General features: G+C 50.2%; 2 protein-coding genes across 2 annotated transcripts; both read left to right on the forward strand.

Annotated features, from left to right (window-relative positions):
- The first annotated feature begins 556 nt into the window (after positions 1-556).
- On the forward strand, positions 557-15,502 carry EPS8L3 (EPS8 signaling adaptor L3). The gene is made up of 19 exons (XM_070785960.1): positions 557-744; positions 4,687-4,752; positions 4,893-4,957; positions 6,629-6,787; positions 7,074-7,223; positions 7,309-7,364; positions 7,766-7,905; positions 7,985-8,103; positions 8,355-8,475; positions 8,575-8,636; positions 8,955-9,029; positions 9,383-9,531; positions 12,791-12,872; positions 13,106-13,140; positions 13,633-13,816; positions 14,016-14,144; positions 14,428-14,501; positions 14,788-14,920; positions 15,177-15,502. Exons 2-19 carry the CDS (start codon positions 4,722-4,724, stop codon positions 15,186-15,188), a joined length of 1,776 nt encoding a protein of 591 aa, XP_070642061.1. The 5' UTR covers positions 557-744; positions 4,687-4,721; the 3' UTR covers positions 15,189-15,502.
- Positions 15,503-18,405: 2,903 nt separating this feature from the next.
- On the forward strand, positions 18,406-21,716 carry GSTM3 (glutathione S-transferase mu 3). Its single transcript, XM_070785961.1, has 8 exons — positions 18,406-18,555; positions 18,943-19,018; positions 19,598-19,662; positions 20,346-20,427; positions 20,515-20,615; positions 20,945-21,040; positions 21,129-21,239; positions 21,519-21,716. Exons 1-8 carry the CDS (start codon positions 18,508-18,510, stop codon positions 21,615-21,617), a joined length of 678 nt encoding a protein of 225 aa, XP_070642062.1. The 5' UTR covers positions 18,406-18,507; the 3' UTR covers positions 21,618-21,716.
- The last annotated feature ends 2,717 nt before the right edge of the window (positions 21,717-24,433 follow it).

A 24,433-nucleotide genomic window follows, 5' to 3' on the forward strand; every position in this document is an offset into this window, starting at 1 on the left:
GTCTGAGGGCATGGGGTCAGGTGGGGAGCAAAGAGTGGAAGAGGGAGAATGGTGAGGGCAGGGCTCCCTGCTGGGTCAGAGGGGAAAGAAGCAAAGGCAGGATGAGTGGGCCCTGCTGCGAAGAAATCTCAGTCCTCCACCTAATGCCCGTAGTGGTCCCAGCTCCCACCCGCCATCAACTCTTATGAGCCCCACATCCTGCTCACAGGCACCACTTGGGCACCCATAACCACACACCCCCATGGGCAGCACACACAGGCACACGTGCCAGCCCACACTGCCCCCAAGCCTGGGTCCACCTCCACCCACCTGTGCCCGGGGTGCCCTCTCCTGCTCCCTGCCCCAGTGCCTGATGCTGACCTGGGGCCTCAGGGGAGGCACCCACAGGCAGAGGGAAGAGGGTTATGCTAATGGCAGAGGCAAGTCAAGCAGGAAGCCTGGAAGCAAGGGGTTCTGTCTAAGCTAGGGACACCTGTCGGCGCAGGCACGGCACAGGCCTGGGTCCTGGCACGGGGCAGGTAGGCTGCCCCACCCACTAAGAGTCCAAAGAGCACAGGTGTGGCTGCCTCCCAGCCTCCGCACCATAAGACCGGTCTGCTTCAGGGCTCAACTGACCACAGGGCGCCTGCCCGGGACTGCGCCACTAGCAGAGAAGCCACCGTCTTCCCACCACCAGCGCCAGGCCACCAGCTCAGACACCTGCCCCTTCGGAGGCACCAGCCTCCAGGCCTCACTGGAGCCCAGGTAAGGGCCTGGCCCTCAGGAAGATCAGGGCCCAGCCAAGCCGCAGGAGGTCCCGACATAGTGGGGACAGCTCGGTGGCTTCCCAGGCCAGGGTCTCCAGCCCATTCTCGATGTGGTGGCCCTAAGGAGGGCTTGGGACTCAGCTGAAGGCTAGCGGGCCAGGGAGCAGAGCGTGGGGCAGGCCGGGCTCCAGCAGCACCTCTGGGCTGCTTCTCTCCAGGGCCCGTGATGCAGACATGAACTTCTTCCCTGCTTCAACTCCCTAAACTTGGGGGATAAATGGGAAAACTGGGCTGCCACAGATTCTCTTACCCCCCACCAGAGGCAAGACAGACCAAAGTCAGCCCCCGTTCCTCCACCCCTACCTTTCATCCCCCATCCCCATCCCACCTCGTTGTTGTGATGTGGAGCAGGAGATGTTGCTTGGACCTGCCAAGAGAGACTGTTGCCAAAATCCTGGCTCCCTGTCTACCGATGCCAGATAGAAATAAGGAGACAGAGTTTGGAGGAAGTAGAAAAGAAGAGCTTCATTATTTTTGCCAGGCAAAAGGGAAATACAGCAGGCTAGCGTCTCAAGAACTATGCCCCCCTTTCTTGGGAATAGGGAGAGGTTTTATATCCTCTTGAAGGCCTTGCATTTTCTTTTTCTTTTGCAACATTTCAAAACGGCCACAGTTGCCATCAGGCAACTCAGCAACCGGGTCTTGTGTTCCTGAAGTTATCAGCCCTTGACCTTCTTTCTGAAATGCAGAATGCTACATGAGAGTGGAGGGGGAGAGGAATGCCAGGTGCGGAGTATAATCTATATGGAGTCAGAGAGTAATCAGCCTTGTGGAGGACAAGTCCAGCTACAAGTGTTTGTTACTAGTAACAGCTAAAGAATAACCAAGATTGTTTAACTCTTGTAGGCCTGTTCGGCTGGAATGTGCCACAGGCTGCTCACTCATTTCTGTTTTGCTGCAATAAGACCCACAGGGACCATCCTGTGTGAAGGGCCTGGCAGGTAGGGAGGGGTGCTAAAGAAACAAAGTTCATTTTCTCTTCTTTATCTTCTGGATCTAGAAGCAGGAAGTGTTGCAGCCTGTGGGGTGCAGCTGGGGAGAGAGGGAGCAGGCTTTTAGAACCCCTTACCCTTGGAGAGGAAAGGGATCCTTCCAAACGTGGAAAACACAGACCCATAGACAATCCCTTGTTTACTAGCAACTCATTTCCCCAACACTGAGTCATCTTATCAGATCTTCTGCTATTTTCATAGCAGGCCTAGTTACAGGGGCGTGGGCTGCTCTCTGATACTTTGCCCAGGATATTCCAGGGTTTCTGTACAACTCGGATGCATCACGGAAATGCAAGGACATCACAGAACTGACACCTGTCCATGATGCATACACACATCATTAGCACATACCCTTGACCCACACACTCAGCTGACTCCTGCCACACCCCCACACATCTCATTTACCTCCATTCCACTTCAATATATGTATATATTCTAGACTCCCTCTATGCTAGGAAGGCACTGGGGGAACAGCAGGAGCAACATAAGTCCACTCTCAGGAGGGCACAGCCCAGTGACAGAGGCGCATACATAAACAGTTAAAGCATGGAGCTTGTAGTCAGACCCAGGCTGAGTTCATTCTCTATAAAATATTTACTTGTGATCTCAGACCTGTTATCCTCTTTGAACTGCCACATCATCCTCATCTGGTCAGAGGGGTAATAACAGGACCCACCCAGCAAGGTTGTTCTGAGGATTAAATGAGTTGTTGGGTGTAACATCTGTAGAAGAGCACTCAGCACATGGGATCAAGGAAGTATAAGTGACGGTGCTGTGCTGTGCTGTGCTGTGCTTAGTTGCTCAGTCATGTCTGACTCTCTGCGACCCTTATGGACTTTGGCCAGTCAGGTTCCTCTCTCCATGGGGATTCTCCAGGCAAGAATACTAGAGTGGGTTGCCATGCCCTCCTCCAGGAGATCTTCCGAACCCGGGGATCGAACCCAGGTCTCCCACATTGCAGGCAGATTCTTTACCTAAACCACCAGGGAAGCATAAGTGATGGTAGTGAAAATTAAATGACATAAAGTTCATAGGCACTTGACACTAGGCTCACAGCACTAACCAGGGTGGTGCTGTTGTTAGAGAGGAACTTATAAGACTCGGTGTGGCATTAGGCAGATGGGCAGGGTTGAGTGGGGTGGTCAAGGAGGGCTTCAATGAGGAGGTGATCCTTAAACTGTAATATATTTAACTTATTTTTTTATTGCGTTAACCTTGGTTTATAACACTATATAAGTTTCACGTGTACAACATTATATTTCTAATTCTGTACACACTATAACATGCTCACCATCGAAATTTACTTTGTCCGTCATCACACAGTTGATCCCCTTAACCCGTTTCACCTTCCTTCCTGCCCCTTCCCCTGTGGTAACCTCTACTCTGTTCTCTGTACCTATTATCTCTATTTTCATTTGGTTTAGTCTATTCATTTATTTTGTTTTATTTCTTATATTCTACATAAGTGTGGAGTCATACGATATTTGTGTTTCTTTTTCTGTCTTATTTCATTTCGCATAACACCCTCAAGGTCCATGCATGTTATTGCAAATGAAAGGCTAATATTCCTTTGTATATACTACATCTTCTTTATCCATTCACGTGTGGATGGGCATTTAAGTTCTTACCATATTTTGGCTATTGTAAAGGCCCGGATGAACATGCCTGTGAGTGTGCTCAGTCACAACCAGCTCTTTGGGACCCCATAGATTGTAGCCCCCCAGGCTCCTCTGTCCATGGGATTCTCCAGGCAAGAATACTGGAGTGGGTTGCTGTTTCCTTCTCCAGGGGATCTTCCCCACCCAGAGATCAACCCTCGTCTCTTGGGACTCCTGCACTGGCAGGTAGATTCTTTACCAAGGTGCCCCTTGGGAAGCCCCCATGATGAATGGAGGGGTGTGGATATCTTTTTCAATGAATATTTTCATGTTCTTTAGATAAATAACCAGAAGTGGGATTGCTGGGTCATATGATTGTTCTGTCCTTAGCTTTCTGAGGAGTCTCCGTACCATCTTACACAGTGGCTGCACCATTTTACATCACATTTAACTTATCAACAGTGCACAAGCATTCCCTTTTCTTCTTTACCAACATTTTTATTTCTTGCTTTCTTGATAATAGCCATTCTGACAGGTGTGAGATGATAGCTTATTGTGATTTTTGACTTGCATTTCTCTAAGAATTAGTGATGTTAAACATCTTTTTATGTGCCTGTTGGGCATCTGTATGTCTTCTTTTGAAAAAACATCTATTCCCTTGAGCTGGAATTTACAGGGTTGGGTGGGGAGGGGCTCTGGGCAGAGGGTTCCGAGTATGGAAAGGCAAAGAGAGGAGATTTAGTAAGACATTTAGGGAAGTTCAAGTCACTAACACATCCTACAGAGCTCCATCATAAACATGCAAACATATGTGTGTGCATACGCACACACGTACACCCCTCTTGAGTGGCTCCCCCGCATAAGAGCCAACACTGGCCTCCTCCCAATTTGAAGAGTTGAAACAGGCTTGGACAAGAGGCTTGCTGTGACAGGGAAGGCTGCTGACCCTCATGCCTCCCCTCCAGAAGCCAGGCACACCCATCCAGCACCTTTTACACTCAGGCCCAGGATGGGATCTGGTCCCAGGTACCTGTCCACACAGCTTCCCTGGGGCCATCAGGATGAGCGTTATTGGCCAAATAATGGGAAGTTGGGAGCCTGCCTGGGGGCCTCCGAGGCCCAGCCAAGATGGAGGGCTCCTTGCAGAGGTCCCGGCTGGAGACGGATCCAGAAGGAACGGTGGTTTGAGCCCCAGACCCAGGTCAGGGATGGGCTGCGACAGCAGCTCTTCCACCCAGCTCTGCCTGCTCATCCCTCTCCCCAGTCCTGATCGCTGTCTCTTCTGCTCAGTTTGGGTTTTAGGGAGTCATCTCAGCAGCATCAGAATGTCCCGGCCAAGCAGCAGAGCCATTTATTGTAAGTGGTCCCCTTCTCTCCCTCTGGGTTCCCTGAACCCCTGCGTCCAGTCTCTCCCTCCCCACACTGACCACCTCCTATAGTTGTGCCTGTCTCAACTTCTTCTTCTGCCCTCACCCCCTTGCTTCATGCCATGGCAGTGCACCGGAAGGAGTACTTGCAGAAAATCGCCTTAGAGCCCACTCACCTGCAGCACAGGGTGGAGGTGAGTAACCCTAGGGCCCCATACAATTTCCTGATTCAAGCCAAGTTCTCCTACGTGCCCCCAACCCTGACAAAAAGCAGATATCTGAGATAAGTCTGCCATAGAAGCCAATGGCCTGACCCGGCCAGAATAGGTGGGCTCAGGTCCAGCAAGCCTACCTGAGCATTTGCTAAGTGCAGGGGAGGAGGATGGGGCAGCTGGGCATGGGCAGAGGAAGCTAAGCCAGTGGGCATCCCATCCCCAAGTAGCAGAGGGATGGGCCAGGATCCACCACTCGATCCTGCCCCTTCCTGTCTCTCAGCTCATCGCTTGCCCCAAGAAATTGCTTTTTGCCCAGGATCTGGTACAGCTGGAGGACAGAATGTGTGAGGTCAGCCAGCGGTCCTTGTGCAGGGACTTGAAAGGACCACTATCTGAGAGGGGAGCCATCTGGGCTTGAGCTTCCTGTGCACGGCTTGGAGCCTGGAATGGAGGCTCTGGCACTGCCTGGGAGAATGACACTGGCACTGCCAGATCTAGTTGCCAGGACAGCTGTTGACACCACGTGAAAGCTCAGATTGGAAGGGTGTGGCAGGGAAGAGCAGACACTGCATCAGGCTGAAGGTCTGGGTAGAAGCCACCCCCAGACAGCAGTAGATTTAGCACTCACCCCGAGAAAAGGCAGGGAGGGATGCTGGAGCAACCGTCTGGAAGAAGTCAGCCTTCCCCAGTCAGCTGAGCTGGGACTAAGATCCCTGGGCTTCATGGAGGGAATGAGGATTGGGAACTGGCTTTGTTTAGGTCTAGGAGGCAAGAGCAGGGGAGGCATGTCCAGGGTGCCAGGGCATTTGCCCATGATATCAGGGCTCCTGAATATGCTGGCCGAGTGAACTTGAAGAAGAGCTGGGAGCTATGCAGAGGACAAGGCAGTGGGGTCAAGGGGCAGGAGGCAGATGGCATCCTCCCAGCAAGGGCCTGGAGGCGAGCACAAGGGACAGGACTGTGACTTTTGAACATGGATGGTAGAAGCGAAGAGTATCCTTGAGAAGAGAGAATAACAGCAAAACCCTGCTGTAGTGATCAGACTAGCAGGGGACAAGGGCCTAAGTGGAGACTGAGGTCAGTATGGACCTCTCTGGGAAAGAATCAGGGAGAAGGGCGGTGGGCTTGACTTATTCCTGAGAGACTGGGAGGTAATGGATTATCAGAAGGGGGACATGCATGCTGGGCGTGGGGCGCAGCATGCATGGGGTCAGAAAGGCTAGGTCAGGGAAGAGACGGACCAGGCTGGGTGGGCGATTCTCAAAGAGAGCAAAGAAAAGTAGGGGACAGAATTTGAGCATCCTGTAACCTACCTGGAGAAGCTGAGACTTATATGTTGGATAGCTGAAGCCCACGCCCCCTCCCCACATTTACCACCATCTAGACTGTTACAGGCCATGATTGTCCTTCCTCCAGAGTTCTAAATCCCCTCCTACAGCCCGTCAGTCCCCACCTTGCCCGACTGCCTCCAGACCTCACATTGTCTCTTGAAGTCTACTTTATGGGGATTGCCTGGGGCCTCCCCAGTGAGGAGGCCAGAGACATGTCATCCCCTTCTGCTGCCCTTCCCCCACCCCCACCCCTGTCCATCCCCACCTGTGAGCCCCCTCTCCAAATCTTCTCCCAGCCCATCTCCTCCTGTCCCCTCAGCACCTGATGACATGTAAGCTGGGGACACAGAGAATCCAGGAGCCCAAGGATGCTCTGCAGAAGCTGCAGGAGATGGACGCTCAGGGCCGGGTGTGGAGCCAGGACTTGCTCCTGCAGGTCAGGGATGGCTGGCTCCAACTGCTGGACATCGAGACTAAGGTCAGCCTCCCACCATTCCCTGCAAGGGGTCATAGCTAACCTGGGCTGTGGGAAAGCAAGCCCCAGGGCATGAACACCATCCCACTATGCCCCACATGGCAAGCACCCTTCCCCCCACACAATACACACCCAGGACTAGGAAGAAACAGGAGATAGAGGCACAGGGGTCAGGGGAAAGGACACCCCATCCCAAGCCATTGGAAGGGTGGAGCAACCCAGGTCAGGAGCTCCTAGGGGCCTGTCGGGCTCTCACTGACTTCACAGCCAGTCTCTCTGCTTGGCCCAGGAGGAGCTAGAGTCCTACCGCCTGGACCGCATCAAGGTCATGGACGTGGCGCTCAACACCGGCTCCTACAACTCTGTCCTGTCCATCACCGTGCAGGATTCAGACCTGCGAAGCACTAGCACTCTGCTTTTCCAGTGCCAAGAAGTGGGGGTGAGATCTAACAACCATCACCACCCCCAACCTAACCCCTCCCCTCCCCCATCCCCCAAGCCTGTCTGATTGCCGGTTCCTCCAGGCAGAGCGACTGAAGACCAGCCTGGAGAAGGCTCTGGAGGAGGAGGTAGAGCAAAGGTAGGCAGCCTGTGCCCCCGCCCACCTGCAGAACCCTCGAGCTCAGGTCTGGGTGGGCTAGACTCTGCCGCATACCTGGCGGAGCTCAGGGGCCTGTGACCCAATAACACAGACATTGACCTGGGGAGTAGCGAGGCTGGAAGCAGGGCGCAAATGAGTGCTGGGCCCAGGGGCCACTGGAGACTATCCTCAGAGACTGATGTGGGACCAACTGGTCCCGGAGGGCAGGCCGATGACGCCGGGGAGAGTCAGGGAAGGGTTTGGATGGAGACTAGGGGGCAAGGCTGGTGGGGCTCCTGGAGAGGGGCAGTGGTACCCCCTGGGTTCTGGGGCAGAAGTGTGGGCAGAGCCTCTGCCCCAAGAACCCAGTCAAAGCTGTGTCCTTGTCACGTGCTTGACAGGCCCCAGTTGGGAGCCCTTCGCCCAGACCAGGACCGATGGAGGGGGTCTTCTCTGGAAAGGCCGCTCCCTAAGGAGCAGGCACGTCCTCTGGAGTGGGGACCCCCTCCAGAACAGCACTACTTGATGAGCCCAGAGCACAGTAAGTTTGGGCGTGGGGGCCAGTGGGAGGAAAGGTTCCCATCAAGGAAGTTCTGGGCCATGGTCCCCTTCCTCTGCAGACACCCCACCACCGTCTCCGAGGCCCCTGCCACACCGCACCAGCATCCGAGAGCCAAGCATCTTCTTGCTGTCTCCTTCAAGGAGGTCCCCATCCCCTGAGGACCCAAAATGGGATAAGGTAACTGCAGACTGTCTTGGGCTTGTTGAGGCTTTTGTGGTCTAGCCAAAGGGAAGACACCAGTTGTCTCCCTCGCCTCAAGGAGCCAGGCCCCAGGTCCACCAAGGCAGGGCCTGGCCTAAGAGGGGACACAGAGGCTTGGTCAGCCCTGGGCTGGGCCTGAGGCTCAGGCTTGTGGTGGAGGGAGGCAGGATTGGGAGTTCCAGGGTGGGTCTAACTGCCCACTCAGCCAGGGGTTGTTTGGGCCCCAGGAGGTGCTGGACCATGTCCTAAGGGACATCGAGCTGTTTGTGGGGAAGCTGGATGAGGCCCAGTCTAAGACCAGTCGTAAGAAGAAGAATCACAGGAAGAAAAAGAAAAAGAATAAGGAAGGTGAGTGAGGAGGGCCAGGGGAGAGGAGTCGGGGTTTGGGGGAGGGGAGGAAGTCTTGGGATGATACATGACCCACCATCTATCCCCTTCTTGCTATAGAGATAACAGAGGTACATTACATCGACTGCTTCCAGAAGATCAAGTACAGCTTCAACCTCCTGGTACGTGACTCCCCACAAGTTTCCCAGCTCTTTTCGCTCCCTCCCTCCCCTCCCCTACCTCAGCAATCCCCTCCTCTCCCTCCCCTCTCCCTACCACCACCCCCCCCCCACCACCGAGCAATCCTGTTCTCTCTTCTCTCCATGGACATCCCATGCTGCTCCAGCTTCTCCCCCTGGAACCGCCCCACCCCACTCTTGGGTTACTTTGGGAGAATGCCAGGCTCCCCACCAGGGCCCAGAACAGTTATGGGGCCCTGGGATCCTAGTGAAGGTGGGGTGGGAGGAAGGCTGGTGACAGGCTTCACCCTGTGTCTTCAGGGAAGGCTGGCCACCAGGCTGCAGGATACAAGTGCCCCTGAGTTTGTACACATCATCTTCAAAATTCTGGACTCCGTGAGTCAGGGCAGGGCTGGTGGGGGTAGGGGGGAACAGGGTGGTACAGAGGGACGTGCTGAAGTTAAGATGAGACAGGCCAGGGTGGGAGGGAGGGGGCAGAGGGAGGTACGGGTCTGCTCCTTGCTCACCGCCAGCATACCCTCTTCCTTGACCCCAAGACACTACCCCACTGTGCACAGCAAGCACCTCTCAGCAGACTAGGTGCGCTGGGGTTGGAGCCAAGGACACCAGTGAGGGCAGGAAGGAGCAGGCCTGGGGCAATGTAGGAAGCCAGGGACCCCGAGCCCTTTCCCACTCCTGCCTGGCCCCGAAGAAGCTCAGGCTTCCTGACACCTTTCATCCTTCCCCAGATCCAGACCCAGTGCCCTGAGTCTGACTTAGCAGCCCGAGTGATCTCACCCCTCCTCACCACCAAGGCCATCGAGCTGCTGCAGTCCTGTCTAAGCCCGTCAGAGAATAACCTCTGGGAAGGGCTGGGCACAGCCTGGACCACCAGCCAGTAAGTGACAATAAGGCCTGAATGAATTGGAGGCAAGCAACATGGGGGTGTAGGGCAGGAGGTGACAAGCTCTACATTGTATCTTAAAACGAATTCTATACCCGTTAAAACTATACCCATTCCTCCACTCCCCAGCTCCTGGTAACCTCTACTCTACGAAATTTCTAAAAACAAATCAGGGAAATCTACCTTGAGTTCCCAACATTTAATTAGGCTAAGCACAATGGGAAAAAAAAAACAAACCAATACACTTACCATCGCCCACCATTGCAGGAAAGCATTATCTCAGAAAATAGAACAGTTCTTCCCAAGAAAGGAGCACTGGCAACCTTCTACTAAAATTTTTCTCATTTTTGTCAAGGACGAAGTAAAAACTTTGTCTCAATGTAGCCCAGATTTTAACAATTACGGACATAAGAGATGTTGCAAATGTAACATCAATAAGATTTGCAACCAACTGGCAGAGGAGCTAAGAGAAGCGATATTTCATGTGGGTGGAACAGTGACACAGGCAGTTGGGCAGCAAGGCAAGCTGATGAGCGCAGCGGGTGGGATGTGAAATCAGTTAGCACACCCTGAGTGAGGTGTCTGCAGAGACTGGGTGGCCTGGCCCTGCAAGGAGAGGTCTAACCTGGCTACGAGGGTTTGACAACAGTCAGTACAGATGTAATAGTTGGGACCCCCTGGAGGTAAGCACTGCAGTAAAGTAAGCAGAGCCCACTTTAATAAGCATGGCCTGCTCTCCCCACGAGAAACAGGCCTCGGAAAACTTTGAGGTGGCAAAAAGAAACGGATAAGGAGGTAAAGGAGGCAAAGAGAAATTCCGGAGAGTTAAAAAGGAGAAACAAAAAAGCAGAAGCATGAAAACCAAGAGAGAAGAGGGTTTTAGAAAGAGAAATCAACTGGGGGAAAAGCCAATGGTTCCAGGAGTCTTTTTGCCTAATGAGCAGTTTTGTTTTGCTTTTCAGTTCAGCCCCATTAAAGGACATCTGTGTTCAGTTCATCTAAAGACATAAAATATAACTTAACATAATCTATTTATTTTATTGTGGTAGAATATACATAGGATAAAATTTATTTTAACTATTTTTAAGTGTATAAGTCAATGCCTTTAAGTACATTAACAATATTGAGCAACCATCACTCCTATTCATTTCCAGAACTTTCTCAGCATCCCAAATGGGAACTCTATACCCATTAAACAACCAAACAAAACTCTTTACCCATTCCTTTCTTTCCCCAGCCCCTGGTAACCTCTATTCTATTTTCTGTTTCTGCTTATCATTTTAAATATAAGATTGACGTCAGGTGTGCCCTGACATGTTTTCTCATTTCTTAAAACAACCAAAAATTAAGGAATGAATGAAATGAAAGACAGAAACACAGAGAACAGAATTAACTAAAGAGATGTAAAAACCTTCAAAAGAGTTCAATTTCAGGCAAATTTTATTCAAACTATTTGGCTTGAAGCAAATTGACCCAAAACTATGCTGCTGCTGCTGCTGCTGCTAAGTCGCTTCAGTCGTGTCTGACTCTTTGCGACCCCATAGATGGCAGCCCACCAGGCTCCGCCGTCCCTGGGATTCTCCAGGCAAGAACACTGGAGTGGGTTGCCATTTCTTTCTCCAATGCATGAAAGTGAAAAGTGAAAGTGAAGTTGCTCAGTTGTGTCCGACTCCTAGCGACCCCATGGACTGCAGCCTACCAGGCTCCTCCATCCATGGGATTTTCCAGGCAAGAGTACTGGAGTGGGGTGCTATTGCCTTCTCCAACCCAAAACTATAAATGACACTAAATTCTGTGGTAATAGACTAGAAGGATACAGATCACACAAGGCCATTTGGATTTGGCAATCAGAAATCATCAGGGCTTTAGAAGAACTAGTTTCAACAGAGTAATGGCAGAGGTAAAAGTCATGTGGTAAGGAATAAAGAAAGATCCAAAGGTAAGAAAATGTAGGCAGGGCCTATGGACACATCCTCAAAAAATTTGATAAAGATAAGATAATAGGATGGCATCTTTAAAAGCATAGTCAAGGGAAGACTTGAGCATGTTTTTAAGGCAAAGAAAAGGAGCCAATGAGGACTTCCCTTGCAGTCAGTGGTTGACTTCACCTTCTGATGCACGGAGGAGAGGGTTCTATCCCTGGTCCAGAAGCTAAGATCCCACTTGCCTCCCGGTCAAAAAATCAAAATATAAAACAGAAGCAATATTATAACAAATTCAATAAAGGTTTTTTAAAGGGCCCACATCAAAAAAGGAAAGAAAGAAAGAAAAGGAGCCAATAAAAAAGATTCAGAAGAGGGAATAATTTGTTCCCATTGAATACATATTTATTAGGGGTTCCCTTTTGGCTCAGCTGGTAAAGAATCCACCTGCAATTTGGGAGACCTGGGTTCGATCCCTGACTTGAGAAGATGTCCTGGAGAAGGGAAAGGCTACCCACTCCAGTATTCTGGCCGGGAGAATTCCATGGACTGTATAGGCAGTCCATAGGGTCTCAAAGAGTCCGAAATGACTGAGTGACTTTCACTTTCACTGCCTCCTCTGTCCCTTCTGCACTATACTCTGGAGACAGCTATCAAGGAGATCAACATAGAAAGAAACACGGATAAGTGAGAATCATGCGCAATTCAGAATGTGTGTGCACAGTGCAAAGAAGCAGCATTCCCATCAGTCTCTGGGAGGCAGGGAGACACTTCCTCCAGGAGGGGCCTCCGCGTTCCCCAGGCAGGCAAGCAGAGCCAGCCTGGAGGCCACAGGCAGTGCTGCTCCTCTGGCGTCCCAGGCAATGGGTGAGGGGGCAGGCCGAGAGGCAAGTACCAGCCCCCGCCCTAGAGCCAGCCAGAGTGCCCTGTGGTGATCACAAGGGGGAGGTCCACACACGAACCAGCTAGAAAGAAAGATATGCTGCTGGGGAACCGAAATAGGTTAGACCCCAGGAGTGTCTTCCAGCCCTAACACTGCAGTTCTGCCACTTTCATTCAAACTCCCCATCAGTGAGTTAAAGTACTCATCTCTTAGGGTGTTGATATGTCTGCACATTCTCGGGCAGAGGTGAGGCTGGCCCACAGATACCTGTGCCGTGGGACCTGTACGTGCTTAGCTGTGGGCTCCTGTGTCCTGGGGCCTTTCATCTGTGCACACGGGCCACTTTCTCCATTACCTAGAAGATCCCCCAGGCCAGCTGCTGTCCTCTCCGCCTTCTCCACATCCCACAGTCTGGCACGGAGTGGACTCAGCCCTGTTCTTTCCCTAGGGCCAACTGGACAGGCAGCGAGCCCCTGCCCTACAAACCCACATTCTATGATGGTTGGCAACTTCCAGAAACTTCCTACCAGGTAAGGGGAGCTTAGCACAGAGCCCGAATCAAAGCCCTAGACTCTGGCTAGTTTCCACCGTCTCAGTCCAGCCATGGTCACGTGACTCCTAAGTGGTAGGTGGGTTCTGTGTGGAAAGCGGGCAGGCGAAGGGACGTGAGGCAGCTGTGCGTGGGCGGGCCTGTGGCCTCACACCCCTGCTCTCCACCACCATGCAGCTGACGTCCTGCTCTCACTTTGTTCTGCCCCCACAGGCGCTCTCAAGTTACCAAGACCCTACTTCCATCCGGTATGCCCTGGGCTTTGTCAGGACCTTGTGGTTCTGGGGAGGGAAGGACCAGGCTGATCCTGCGGATCTGCAGATTCTACGCCTCACTGACCTCTAGGCTCTCTTTTAGTCAGACACGCACAAGCACATCTCTCCCCTACTTTGGGTGAAAAAGCAGTTTTTTACCTTCCTAGGATACAATCCCTCTTCTTTCAGTATTCCCCACATGTAGCTCTGATTTCTCAGAGATTGAGTATGAAGTACTCAAAGGAGTGCTCAGATACAGAAGACTCCACTGCCAGAAGAGTCTTGAGAAATCACCAACATCTAGACCCCTTCTGCCTATAGAAACACACACCCCAAGCCCATTTAAAAGTGACCTGCCCTCAAGCTCTGTGGAAACCCCAAAAGTCATTGCTAGACTCCAAGGGGGAGATGTCTTGGGCTGAGACAGGGGCCGGATCTCTGAGGCCCCACTCTCCAGCCATCCTGACTCTGTCTCTGGGGGGCTAGTAGGGAAAGCCCTAGGTTAAGGAGCACCTCGCACTTTGCTCAAGAGGAGACACACAACCATGGCCCCAGCCCTGTGCCCTCCAGACCCGGATCTGTCAAGCCAGCCCTGAAAATGCAAGTCCTCTATGAGTTTGAAGCTAGGAACCCACAGGAACTGACGGTGGTCCAGGGAGAGGTACTGGAGGTGAGGCATGGACTTGAGCTGAGAAAAGGAGGCGGCGGTTGGCAGTTGATGGGAGCTACTGGGAGCATGGGGGGTGGAGGGATTGGCCTGGAGAAAGTGAAGGAAGGTTGGGAAGGGCCCAGAGAGAGAAAGTCCGGTGGGGGAGGGGAAGGCTGGCTGGAGAGAGGCTCGGGTCACTGACGTAGTGACTCCCTGGCAGGTTCTGGACCAGAGCAAGCGGTGGTGGCTGGTGAAGAATGCAATGGGACGGAGTGGCTACATCCCCAGCAACATCCTGGAACCCCTAGAGTCGGGAGCCCCCAGGAGCCAGAGCGAGTCACCCACTCGGGTACCTCCATGCCTAGACTTCAGAAGCTATAAAGCCTGAATCAGAGGTGGGGGCAGGGAGGATTCTTTGACAAATGGAGGAGATGGCCCTGGTTCAACTGAATCAGTATTATCACGTTTATTGTGGGGCCAGAGCAGAGAACAAGCCTTGTGCTTGTCGGACAAGCAAACCATGGAGTGAGACACATGGTTTGATGAAAGCCCAGAGAAGGGACCCTGATGAGAGGGGCTGTGGGTGGCTCTGAGATGAGATGGCTTCTGACTCCCACTTCCCCTGGTTCTAGGGTCCGATGCTTCGACTTAGCTCAAGGCCTGAGGAGGTCACAGCCTGGCTACAGGCAGAGAACTTCTCCACTGTGTGAGTGCCAAGTGCCACAGCTTTACCTCTGTAAAGGGCACCAATGACCACTGCCCCCCACCTCCACAAGTGTCTCTTCCAGGGCACTTGTCCCTTCAACCCCAGGAGTTTATGGAGTTGGTTTAAGCCAGTTTGTTTATCTTACTCCCTGACCTCCAAACACTCTTTCTGTGAATTCTCCTGTCACCCCAGCCCTCCAAGCCCAAACACCCCCTTCTCCACCCAGATATCCAGGGCTGGGTCCTTCCACCCCACCACTGACAGTTTCTGCTCTATGTGTTTCCAGGACCGTGAAGACCCTTGGGTCCATGACAGGGAGCCAGCTGCTTCACATGAGACCTGGAGAGCTACAGATGCTGTGTCCACAGGAGGGCCCCCGGGTCCTGGCACGGCTGGAGGCTGTCAGAAGGACGCTGGGGGTGAGGACACATAGGGGTCCCAAGCCCTGCTGGAAATGTGGGGTGCTCCCTGAATGAGCATGAGAGTGCCCGGTGGGCAAGCCAGCGGGCCCGACCCTGGGGCGGTACTCACTGTGGCAGGTCTGGTACAGGACCGTCCCCCAGGGGCTTGACTTCACGTGCACAGGCACACCCTGAAGCTCCTGACTGACTGTTGGCATGAGCTCTGGGGTCCCTCATCTGGCACTGGCCTCACCTCAACCTTTTCTTTCCTCAGATGAGCCCTTAGGCAGCAATTCAGACACCTCCAAGACCAAGACTTTCTCACAAGCAAGATGGCGGATCTGATACTCTTTAGAGCCCTGAGAATTCCTCTTCCAAGCCCCTAGGTTGCAGCAAACCCCACACCCCAGCTCACACAGCAAAGAGGATGAACAAGACCAGAGGTTGAGACAAACTGTGCCCCTTCTCGCTGTGTGGAGAGGTCTCCCCAGTTGCCACCTATTTATTGCATCTCTCTCCTGAGCTTAGAACATTTATGCCTAGATTTGTCAGGACTCTGTTTAGACCCTCTCCTCCCCAATAAAGGTATCCTCAAGCTTGTCATGTGCCTCTCTTGCAGCTTCCTCTGGCCCTGGTGGAGGCCAAAGGCAGGGAATCAGGAAGAGCTAGGACACTGGGCATGAAACAGCAGCAGCCCTACATCCATCACTGGGCCAGACTATAAGTGGGAATTCACTGGAGCAGAGTCAGAATTCAATGATTATGGCCCAACTCTCCTTAATTTCTAAATAAATTTGAAAATAAGGCTATACTCGACATCTTTATCTTTCTGTGTACATCTTTATCTTTCTGTGTACATTTCTCCTGGTATATTCCAAGACACCCAGTACAGGTGAGGGCAGAACATCAGAGCAAGGAGTACTGAGGCTGACAATTGCAGGTTTTGATCAGCCACACTGGCCAATGATGCAAAGACACACTAAAAAGCATGTCCAGGCTCTACCTGGCAACTTCCTCTTTTAGTACTTTTGTCACTTCCTGTTGCAGTGAGCTAATTTTGAGCCCCCCTCCCCAGCTTGTCTCTTTAGTGGTGGAACATAGGGAACATTGGACTGGCTACGTGAACTCAGGGCAAGTCATTTCACTCTCTGGCTCTCTTTTTCCTCTCAAATGTTAAGTGAAGAGTCTGAACTATCTGTGGCTTCTAATATTTAGGATATACAGCCTTCTTTAATCTCAGAACAATCACAAGACTCCCCTCCTTATATAACAGAGGTTCTACTTTCATTCAGTTAGTCTGCAGATAAGGTTTGATATACATGTGAATTAAGGGCCCCTTAAGAGTCCTTAAGATGTTCCCTTAGTACAATAGCCAGAACATGGAAGAAACCTAGATGTCCATCAACAGGTGAATGGATAAAGAAGTTGCAGTACATAGATAGAAAGGACTATAAGTCAGTCATAAAAAGGGACAAAACTGAGTCAGTTGTAGTGAGGTGGATGAACCTAAAGTCTGTCATACAAAGGCAGAAAGAGAAAAATATCACACATTAATGCATGTATGTGGAATCTAGAAAAATGGTATTGATGAACCTATTTACAGGGCACAGATAGAGACACAGATGTAGAGAATGGACTTGTGACACAGTGGGGGAGGAGAGGGCAGGACGAACTGAGAGAGTAGCACTGACATATTTACACTATCACGTGTAAAACAGAGCTAGTGGGAAGCTACTGCACAACACAGGAGCTCAGCCTGGTGCTCAGTGATGACCTAGGGGTGAGGTAGGGGTGGGATGGGAGGGAGGCTCAGGACAGAGGGGATCTATATACATGTAGTTGATTCACCCTGTTTTACCGCAGAAACTAACACAACATTGTAAAGCAATTATGCTGCAATAAAAAAAAGAAGACAAGATCTTCCCACAGTCACTCAGTTGAATCTGTCCATGACCCTAACACTGCCAAAATATCCTATTTTTTGCCTGCCTATCTCATTCCCTCAAGTTCCTGGCCTCAGAAAATCATCTCTCCTAACTGGTAACACTGAATAAAAAAGCAAATAGTTTCCCTTACAAAATAGAACAAAGGTGAGACCCTTAAGGTTTGACTGTCAAGAGCAAAAGTTAAATAGCAAAGTTAATTCGGGGGAATGAGGAGAGGCGATATTGACATATTGTCTTCTGGGGCTTCAAGGAGCTGAAGCAGTCCTAGAAACAGGGAAAACTTCCAGAACCAGGTAAAAAAGTATTTTAACCCAGGGCTCCCCAGATTTCCCAGCAAAGACTGAGATGAGGTGAGACTGTTTGGATACCCAAGTGCAGAGGATCTAGCACACGTTGGGCTATTACACAGACCTAGTTTTGAATTCTTGGAGAAGGCAATGGCACCCCACTCCAGTACTCTTGCCTGGAAAATCCCATGGATGGAGGAGCCTGGTAGGCTGCAGTCCATGGGGTCCCTAAGAGTCAGACATGACTGAGGGACTTCACTTTCACTTTTCCCTTTCATGCATTGGAGAAGGAAATGGCAACCCACTCCAGTGTTCTTGCCTGGAGAATCCCAGGGGCAGGAAAGCCTGGTGGGCTGATGTCTATGGGGTCACACAGAGTTGGACACGACTGAAGTGACTTAGCAGCAGCAGTTTTGAATTCTAGGCCACCCATGGACACTTGAAATTAGAACGGCAACTCATCCTACCTCTCTACGCCTCACTAATCTATAAAATTGGTGTAACAGCTACTTCACAAAGTTGTTGTGAAGCTTAAATTGGAATAAATTAGCTAGCATACAAGAAGTACCTAGACTATTGACTAGCATATCATAGGTTTTCAATAAGCATTAGTCTTATATCCCAAGTTAATTTGTGACTGGCCTGTTATCGTAGGAGGAGAAATCCAAACATTATAAATTCACCTGTCCCAATGCATTTGTACTTTTTTCCTTTCTTCTTTTAGTGAACTGTCCTTTTAAAAAGTTTCATCTTTGCTACACCCAAACTAGGGGGAAATGTGTTTTCCCACGCCTGGCCTAAGGGGTTTAGGGCCTCTGTGTTCTAAGTGTCTGTGCTGCAGGGGCCAGGCCAGGCACCTACCCAGTAGCTCAGAACTCCTCGTCATCCACACTCTGTGCACACGCCAAAGAGAGCGATTCCCTGATGGTCAGCCTCTGTCGACTCCTGGTGCTTGCCCACTTACCCCCAAACCTCCCATCCCCCCTAGATAAATATTTATGGCAACTAGGGTAACAGGGTCCTCACGGCCTGGACTGCTAGGGCTCAGCCCCATTCCACTCTAACTGAACTATTAAACAGAGTGCGGCTTCACGCGCGGAAAGTTCAGAGACTCAATCACAGGGCGCGGGCATTCTCCTCACGGGTCTGGCCTCGGGAGAATCCTCTCCCAACGCCAGAAACTGCAGAAGTCGCGCGGGCACGCGGCCAAGCGGACACTCGGAAGGTGGGGAGGGGGCGGAGTGAGGGGGTGAGACTACGGTGGGGGCGGAGTCAGGGCACGCACGTTGGCACCACCTACCTACGACGGGTATAAAGCCCCTCCTGGTAGCCATCTACCACCAGTGCGCTAAGGCACACAGGCGATATCGACATGGCTTCGTCAAAGTCTATGGTTCTAGGTTACTGGGATATTCGCGGGGTGAGTGCGGTCTCAGCGGCTAAGCCACTCGGTCTGGGCGACTGACGCGGAGGTAGTTGGGGGTCCTCTTGGTCAGCGGTCTCTGAGGCCAAACCTCCTACGCCGCGCTGCGCAACGGTGCGCGGCCGGCCCCCTGCGAGCTCCGGGGCCGCGGAGACGCTGGCCTTGGGGGAGAGGGGCTGAGGGCAGCAAGCCAGCCCGGGGTAGGTCTCGGGAGCTGCTTAACCACCCCATCCCGGCGGGATGCGGCGTCTCGGCAGCCCTAGCAGGGACGTTGGCGGGTTGGGGGTGGAGGATGTTGGGGGTGGGGTGGGGGTGGGGGGGGAAACTGCGCAGGTGCTGACCGAGCGCTTTCCCCACCCCCACCCCTCTTCCCCGACCCATCAGCTGGCGCACGCCATCCGCATGCTCCTGGAGTTCACGGATACGTCCTATGAAGAGAAAAGATACACGTGCGGGGAAGGTAATGCCTCACTACGTGCCGGTGCGACGCCGCGTTGAGCTGAGCAGGTCTTCCAACTGTTCCTGTCTTACTGTGCCCAGAGGGTGGCATTACGCCAAGGTCGGGTGGGACTTCTGCCACCAGTCACCTGAGAGCTGTCTGTTGTGTTTAGTGTGGGGAGAGAGCTGGGAATTTTCCTCCTGCCGTTGCCCAACTCTGCCTTAACACTGATGGTAATGGCTAAGCTTTTGGGATCTGGGTATGTGAAGCATTGGGCTTCCCAGGTGGCGCTAGTGATAAAGAACCCACCTGACAATGCAGGAGACATGAGATGTGGGTTTGATCCCTGAGTCAGGAAGATCCCCTGGAGGAGGGCATGGCAACCCACTCCAATTCTTGCCTGGAGATTCTTGCCTGGAGAATCCCATGAACAGAGGAGCCTGGCAGGCTACAGTCCACAGAGTCGTAAAGAGTCGGCCACACTGAGGCGACTTAGCACGCTTGTGAGGAATTGGAATTAGGGTGTGTCTCTAAATCTTTCCACGCTCCTCAGGTGGGATATTAAGCTGGTTGGATCCCACTTCATTCTTTCTCTTACAGCTCCTGACTATGATAAGAGCCAGTGGCTGGATGTGAAATTCAAACTAGACCTGGACTTCCCTAACGTAGGTGGTTTTAGAGGAGGGGGCAGAAGGGAAGGCCTTCAACTGTATCCTTGCTCCTTTCCTCTCTCCTCTAGCGGTTTGTAGAATAAGGGCTCTTCATCTCGATAGAATAGATAGAATGCAGGGTGTCCTTAGGCTTGGATGAAGAAAAAATTACATTTGCATTTCTACTAACCACTAGCTAAAAGTTAACAGTTCTTTCTGTTGTGAATGTAGGCAATGTAACCTTGATTATTAGCCAAGCCTGTGACTGGGTATTTTTGCATTACATGTGTTGCAAATATAAATAAATATTATTTACACTTATCATACTTTGAAAGTATGATAGTCGTTACATCTTCTTGTTATTTAATGCATTCATAGGCACATATTACTCTTAAAATTTTGTTCTTTTAATGTTATATAAATTATGTAATATGTGTAATTTGCTTTGTGCATTTAAAAGCCTTATTCGGAGAGAAAGTGCATAGCGTGCACATACCCGTACACAAACACACACTCAGTAAAGCACCCTGTCTAGAATTAAGTGTAGACTCAGTTGCTACCTTTTACTTTCTTTCTTCTTTCTTCTAACACAGCATTTTTTCTCTACTGTTCTCTTCCCTGCAAGTCTTCTTTCCCAGGAGAGAGAGGCAGGGAGGCAAGAGAGAGGTTGTTCATTTGGCCTGTCCTTTTCTTTCCAGCTGCCCTATCTCATGGACGGTAAGAACAGGCTGACCCAGAGCAATGCCATCTTGCGCTACATCGCCCGCAAGCACAATATGTGTGAGTTGGGGTAGGGCTGGTGTTGTGAGGGCAGCTCACTTGGGAATGGATAAGACCAAGGGTGATTTCCTGTCATTTGGCCTACAGGCGGTGACACTGAAGAGGAAAGGATTCGAGTGGACATCATGGAGAACCAAATAATGGATTTTCGCATGCAACTGGTACAACTCTGCTACAACCCTGACCACGTGAGTTTCCTGAACAGGAAGGCATCAAGAACAAGGAGCCTTTAGGAACTCAAGGCTTAAATCTGCCCCATTCTACTGCGGCTACCTTCCCACCAAGTCTGTCAGAATAAGAAACAGAACTCTTATTTCTGGAGGATTGGTCTGTCATGTAACTCTGGTGTTGGCCCTTCTTCTTTCCACATCCTTCCTTTCCATCTGCCCCCTCTCCCTGAAGGCATGGAGAGGAAGGCACCTGGAGAAAGGGCTGCTAAGTGTCCATCACTGGCCCATGCCCTGATTCATGGAGATGATGGCAGCTGTTCTCACTTTTGCTTTTACTTCTCCCCCAGGAAAAGCTGAAGCCTCGGTACTTGGAACAGCTACCTGGACAACTGAAACAGTTCTCCTTGTTCTTGGGGAAATACTCATGGTTTGCAGGGGAAAAGGTAGAACAAAGGAAAGGGAGGGGATCCTTTTCTGTCTCTGCAGGTATTAATGAACTCCCCAGACCTGATGATCTTATTGTCCCTGTAGCTCACCTTTGTGGATTTCCTCACCTATGATGTCTTAGATCAGAACCGTATGTTTGAGCCCAAGTGCCTGGATGAATTTCCGAATCTGAAGGCTTTCATGTGCCGTTTTGAGGTGATGCCCCTTGCACCTTTCTCTTAAAAAACACAGGCTGCCCTGGGCCCTCAAGGGACCCCATTGTTGTATATTCTTGCCTAACACCAACTTTTGCCTAAAGGGATCAGTGGTTGGACACCTCTAAACTTTAAGTCTTGGGAGGGCACTGTCTATAAGAAGTGGTGGGAATGAGGGACATGGGGGTGGAGTCAGGCAGCATGCTCGTGCTACTATTTTGAAATAGGTCTTTTGGCCTGGGTTAGAGTCTTTATAAGATTTGGTGTGCTTTCCCTTCAGGCTTTGGAGAAAATAGCTACCTACATGCAGTCTGACCGCTTCCTTAAGATGCCTGTCAACAACAAGATGGCCCAGTGGGGCAACAGGAGAATCTGCTGAGCAGGAGGCAGACTTGTACTCCTTTTTTTGTTCCATTCCGTCCCTAGGGTACTTGTACTCCCTCTTTCCTGCTCTTTTCAATAAATAGCATTCAGGCTACTGGTGTCTGGCTTGACTTCTGTTGGAAATAAAGGCCAAAGGGGAGTAAGGACATGTGAATTAAATCACTGCAAATTGGCGTTCGCCTACCCTACACCTGAGTTCAAGAGCTAGAGGCTCTTGCCCAGACCTTGAGAGTAAGGTGAGATTTCACAGCTGTAGATAGCAGGTTGTTAAATGAGACTGTACCCTCTGTGAAGACTTGAAGTCTTCAAGTAAAGGTGTGTGGTAGATTTGGGAAGATTTCAAGTAAAATTGTGGGGGATAGTTGTGGAAGATTTCAGGTAAAATTGTGTGGTACTATGGACTCAAAAGAACTGGAGATCAGAAACAGACCCTTGTGTATGTGATAAAGATACTTCAAACTGGTGGACTAACCCATTTATAGGAATAGGACAGTTACTTAGCAATTAAAAATAATAGACTCCTACATTATGCTATTCATTAAAATTAATTCATCTGGAGTTTAAGGCCCCAATGTTAAAGCTCTAGAAGTATTAATGAAAATGTATGAAATTTTGTGATCATAGGGAAGAAAAAGTTTTTCTAAATACACCATTTTAAAAGCTATAAAGGGAAAGATTTTACAGATTTACCATTATTCCAGATTGTAAAGATTTTTTATGACAAGGGATAACTAATGGCAAATGAGATAAAAGACCAATATGCTGCTGCTGCTGCTAAGTTGCTTCAGTCGTGTCCGACTCTGTGCGACTCCAGAGATGGCAGCCCACCAGGCTTCCCCATCCCTGGGATTCTCCAGGCAAGAACACTGGAGTGGGTTGCCATTTCCTTCTCCAATACATGAAAGTGAAAAGTGAAAGTGAAGTCGCACAGTTGTGTCCGACTCCTAGCGACCCCATGGACTGCAGCCTACCAGGCTTCTGCGTCCTTGGGATTTTCCAGGCAAGAGTACTGGAGTGGGTTGCCATCGCCTTCTCCGAAAAGACCAATATAGAGACTATTATATAAAGAATTCTAGTCAAGGCTATGGTTTTTCCAGTAGTCATGTATGGATGTGAGAGTTGGACTATAAAGAAAGCTGAATGCCAAAGAATTGATGCTTTTGAACTGTGATGTTAGAGAAGACTCTTGAGAGTCCCTTGGACTGCAAGGAGATCCAACTCAGTCCATCCTAAAGGAAATCAGTCCTAAATATTCATTGGAAGGACTGATGTTGAAGCTGAAACTCCAATATTTTGGCCACCTGATGCGAAGAGCTGACTCATTTGAAAAGCCCCGATGTTAGGAAAGATTGAAGGCAGGAGAAGGACGACAGAGGATGAGATGGTTAGATGGCATCATCCACTCAATGGACATGAATTTGGGTAAACTCCGGGAGCTGGTGATTGACAGGGAGGCCTGGCATGCTGTGGTTCATGGGGTCGCCAAGAGTCGGACACGACTGAGCGACTGAACTGAACTGAAATCATTAAGGCATTCCAGATATTTTTTTAAATTAACATAATTCCTTGTGCCATTCAGTAGGTCCTTATTATTTATTTTATATATAGTGTCTGTCAGTTAATCCCAAACTCTTAATCTATCCCCCGCCATTGCCCCCACCTTTTCCCTTTGGTAACCATAAATTTATTTTCTATGTTCATTTGTATCAATTTTTTAGATGTACATACAGCAGCAGCAGCAGCACATGTAAGTGAAATCATATGATATTGGTCTTTCTCTGACTTAGTATGATAATCTCTAGGTCCAGCCACGTTGCTGCAAGCAGTGTTCCATTCTTTGTCTGAGTAATATTCCACCATGTATATGTACTACATCTTTTTCATCCACTCATCTGTCAGTGGAATTTAGTTTGTGTCCACGTCTTGGCTGTTGTAAATAGTGCTGCTAGGAGCATTGAGGTGCATGTATCTTTTCAAAGTAGAAATTTCATCTCTTCTGGGTGTGTACCCAGGAGTAATATTGCTGGATCTTATTGCAGCTCTATTTTTAGGTTTTTAAGGAACCTCCATACTATTCTCTGGGCTTCTCTGGTGGCTCAGACAGTGAAGAATCTGCGATGCAGGAGATGGGGTTTGATCCCTGTGTTGGGAAGATCCCCTGGAGAAGGGAATGGCTACCCTCTCCAGTATTCTTGACTGGAGAATTGCATGGACAGAGGAGCCTGGTGGACTACAGTCCATGTGGTTACAGAGACTTGGAGACAATTGAACTACTAACACTTTCACTTTCATGCTGTTCTCCATATTGGCTGCACCAATTTATATTCCCACCAATAGTGCAGGTCGGTTCCCATTTCTCTACACCCTCTTCAGCATTTATTATATGTAGACTTTTAATGATGACGTTCTGACTGGTGTGAGATGATATCATTATGGAGGTAACTCAGTTTTTTAAAAGTGAACAAAAGCTATGGACAGATAATTTATGGAAATAGAAATATTGATGGCCCAAAAGTTTAAAAGATGTTTATAATTCAAGAAATTGAAATTTATACCAGTAAGAGGACCATTTTTCAGATGAACGAATTTACAGTTTATTAAGTATTGGAAAAGCTTGGGAAATTGACAAGGATTTCTTGCTGGTGGACACTTTTTCCCAGGACTCATTTCTCCAGGGACTGAAGGGCCAATTTCCCATTTCTTTGCCTCTTCCCTGTGGTGAACAGACTTTAAAATGGCCCTCATAATCCCACCATCTTGTACTCAGGCTCTTGTGAAATCCTCTCCCTTTGAGTGTGGGCAGGACCTATG

This window comes from Bos indicus, chromosome 3, assembly GCF_029378745.1.
Source record: "Bos indicus isolate NIAB-ARS_2022 breed Sahiwal x Tharparkar chromosome 3, NIAB-ARS_B.indTharparkar_mat_pri_1.0, whole genome shotgun sequence".
NCBI classification, from domain to species: Eukaryota; Metazoa; Chordata; class Mammalia; order Artiodactyla; family Bovidae; genus Bos; species Bos indicus.

What these genes read in the sequence shown, in the direction of transcription:
- GSTM3 (XM_070785961.1), top strand. Translation starts at nt 18,508, where the DNA reads ATGGCTTCGTCAAAGTCTATGGTTCTAGGTTACTGGGATATTCGCGGG. An exon ending in CGCCCGCAAGCACAATATGT is followed by an intron (nt 20,428 to 20,514) that starts GTGAGTTGGGGT and finishes TTTGGCCTACAG; the next exon opens with GCGGTGACACTGAAGAGGAA. An exon ending in CATGGTTTGCAGGGGAAAAG is followed by an intron (nt 21,041 to 21,128) that starts GTAGAACAAAGG and finishes TTGTCCCTGTAG; the next exon opens with CTCACCTTTGTGGATTTCCT.
- EPS8L3 (XM_070785960.1), top strand. Translation starts at nt 4,722, where the DNA reads ATGTCCCGGCCAAGCAGCAGAGCCATTTATT. An exon ending in AAAGAAAAAGAATAAGGAAG is followed by an intron (nt 8,476 to 8,574) that starts GTGAGTGAGGAG and finishes TTCTTGCTATAG; the next exon opens with AGATAACAGAGGTACATTAC. An exon ending in AGTACAGCTTCAACCTCCTG is followed by an intron (nt 8,637 to 8,954) that starts GTACGTGACTCC and finishes CTGTGTCTTCAG; the next exon opens with GGAAGGCTGGCCACCAGGCT.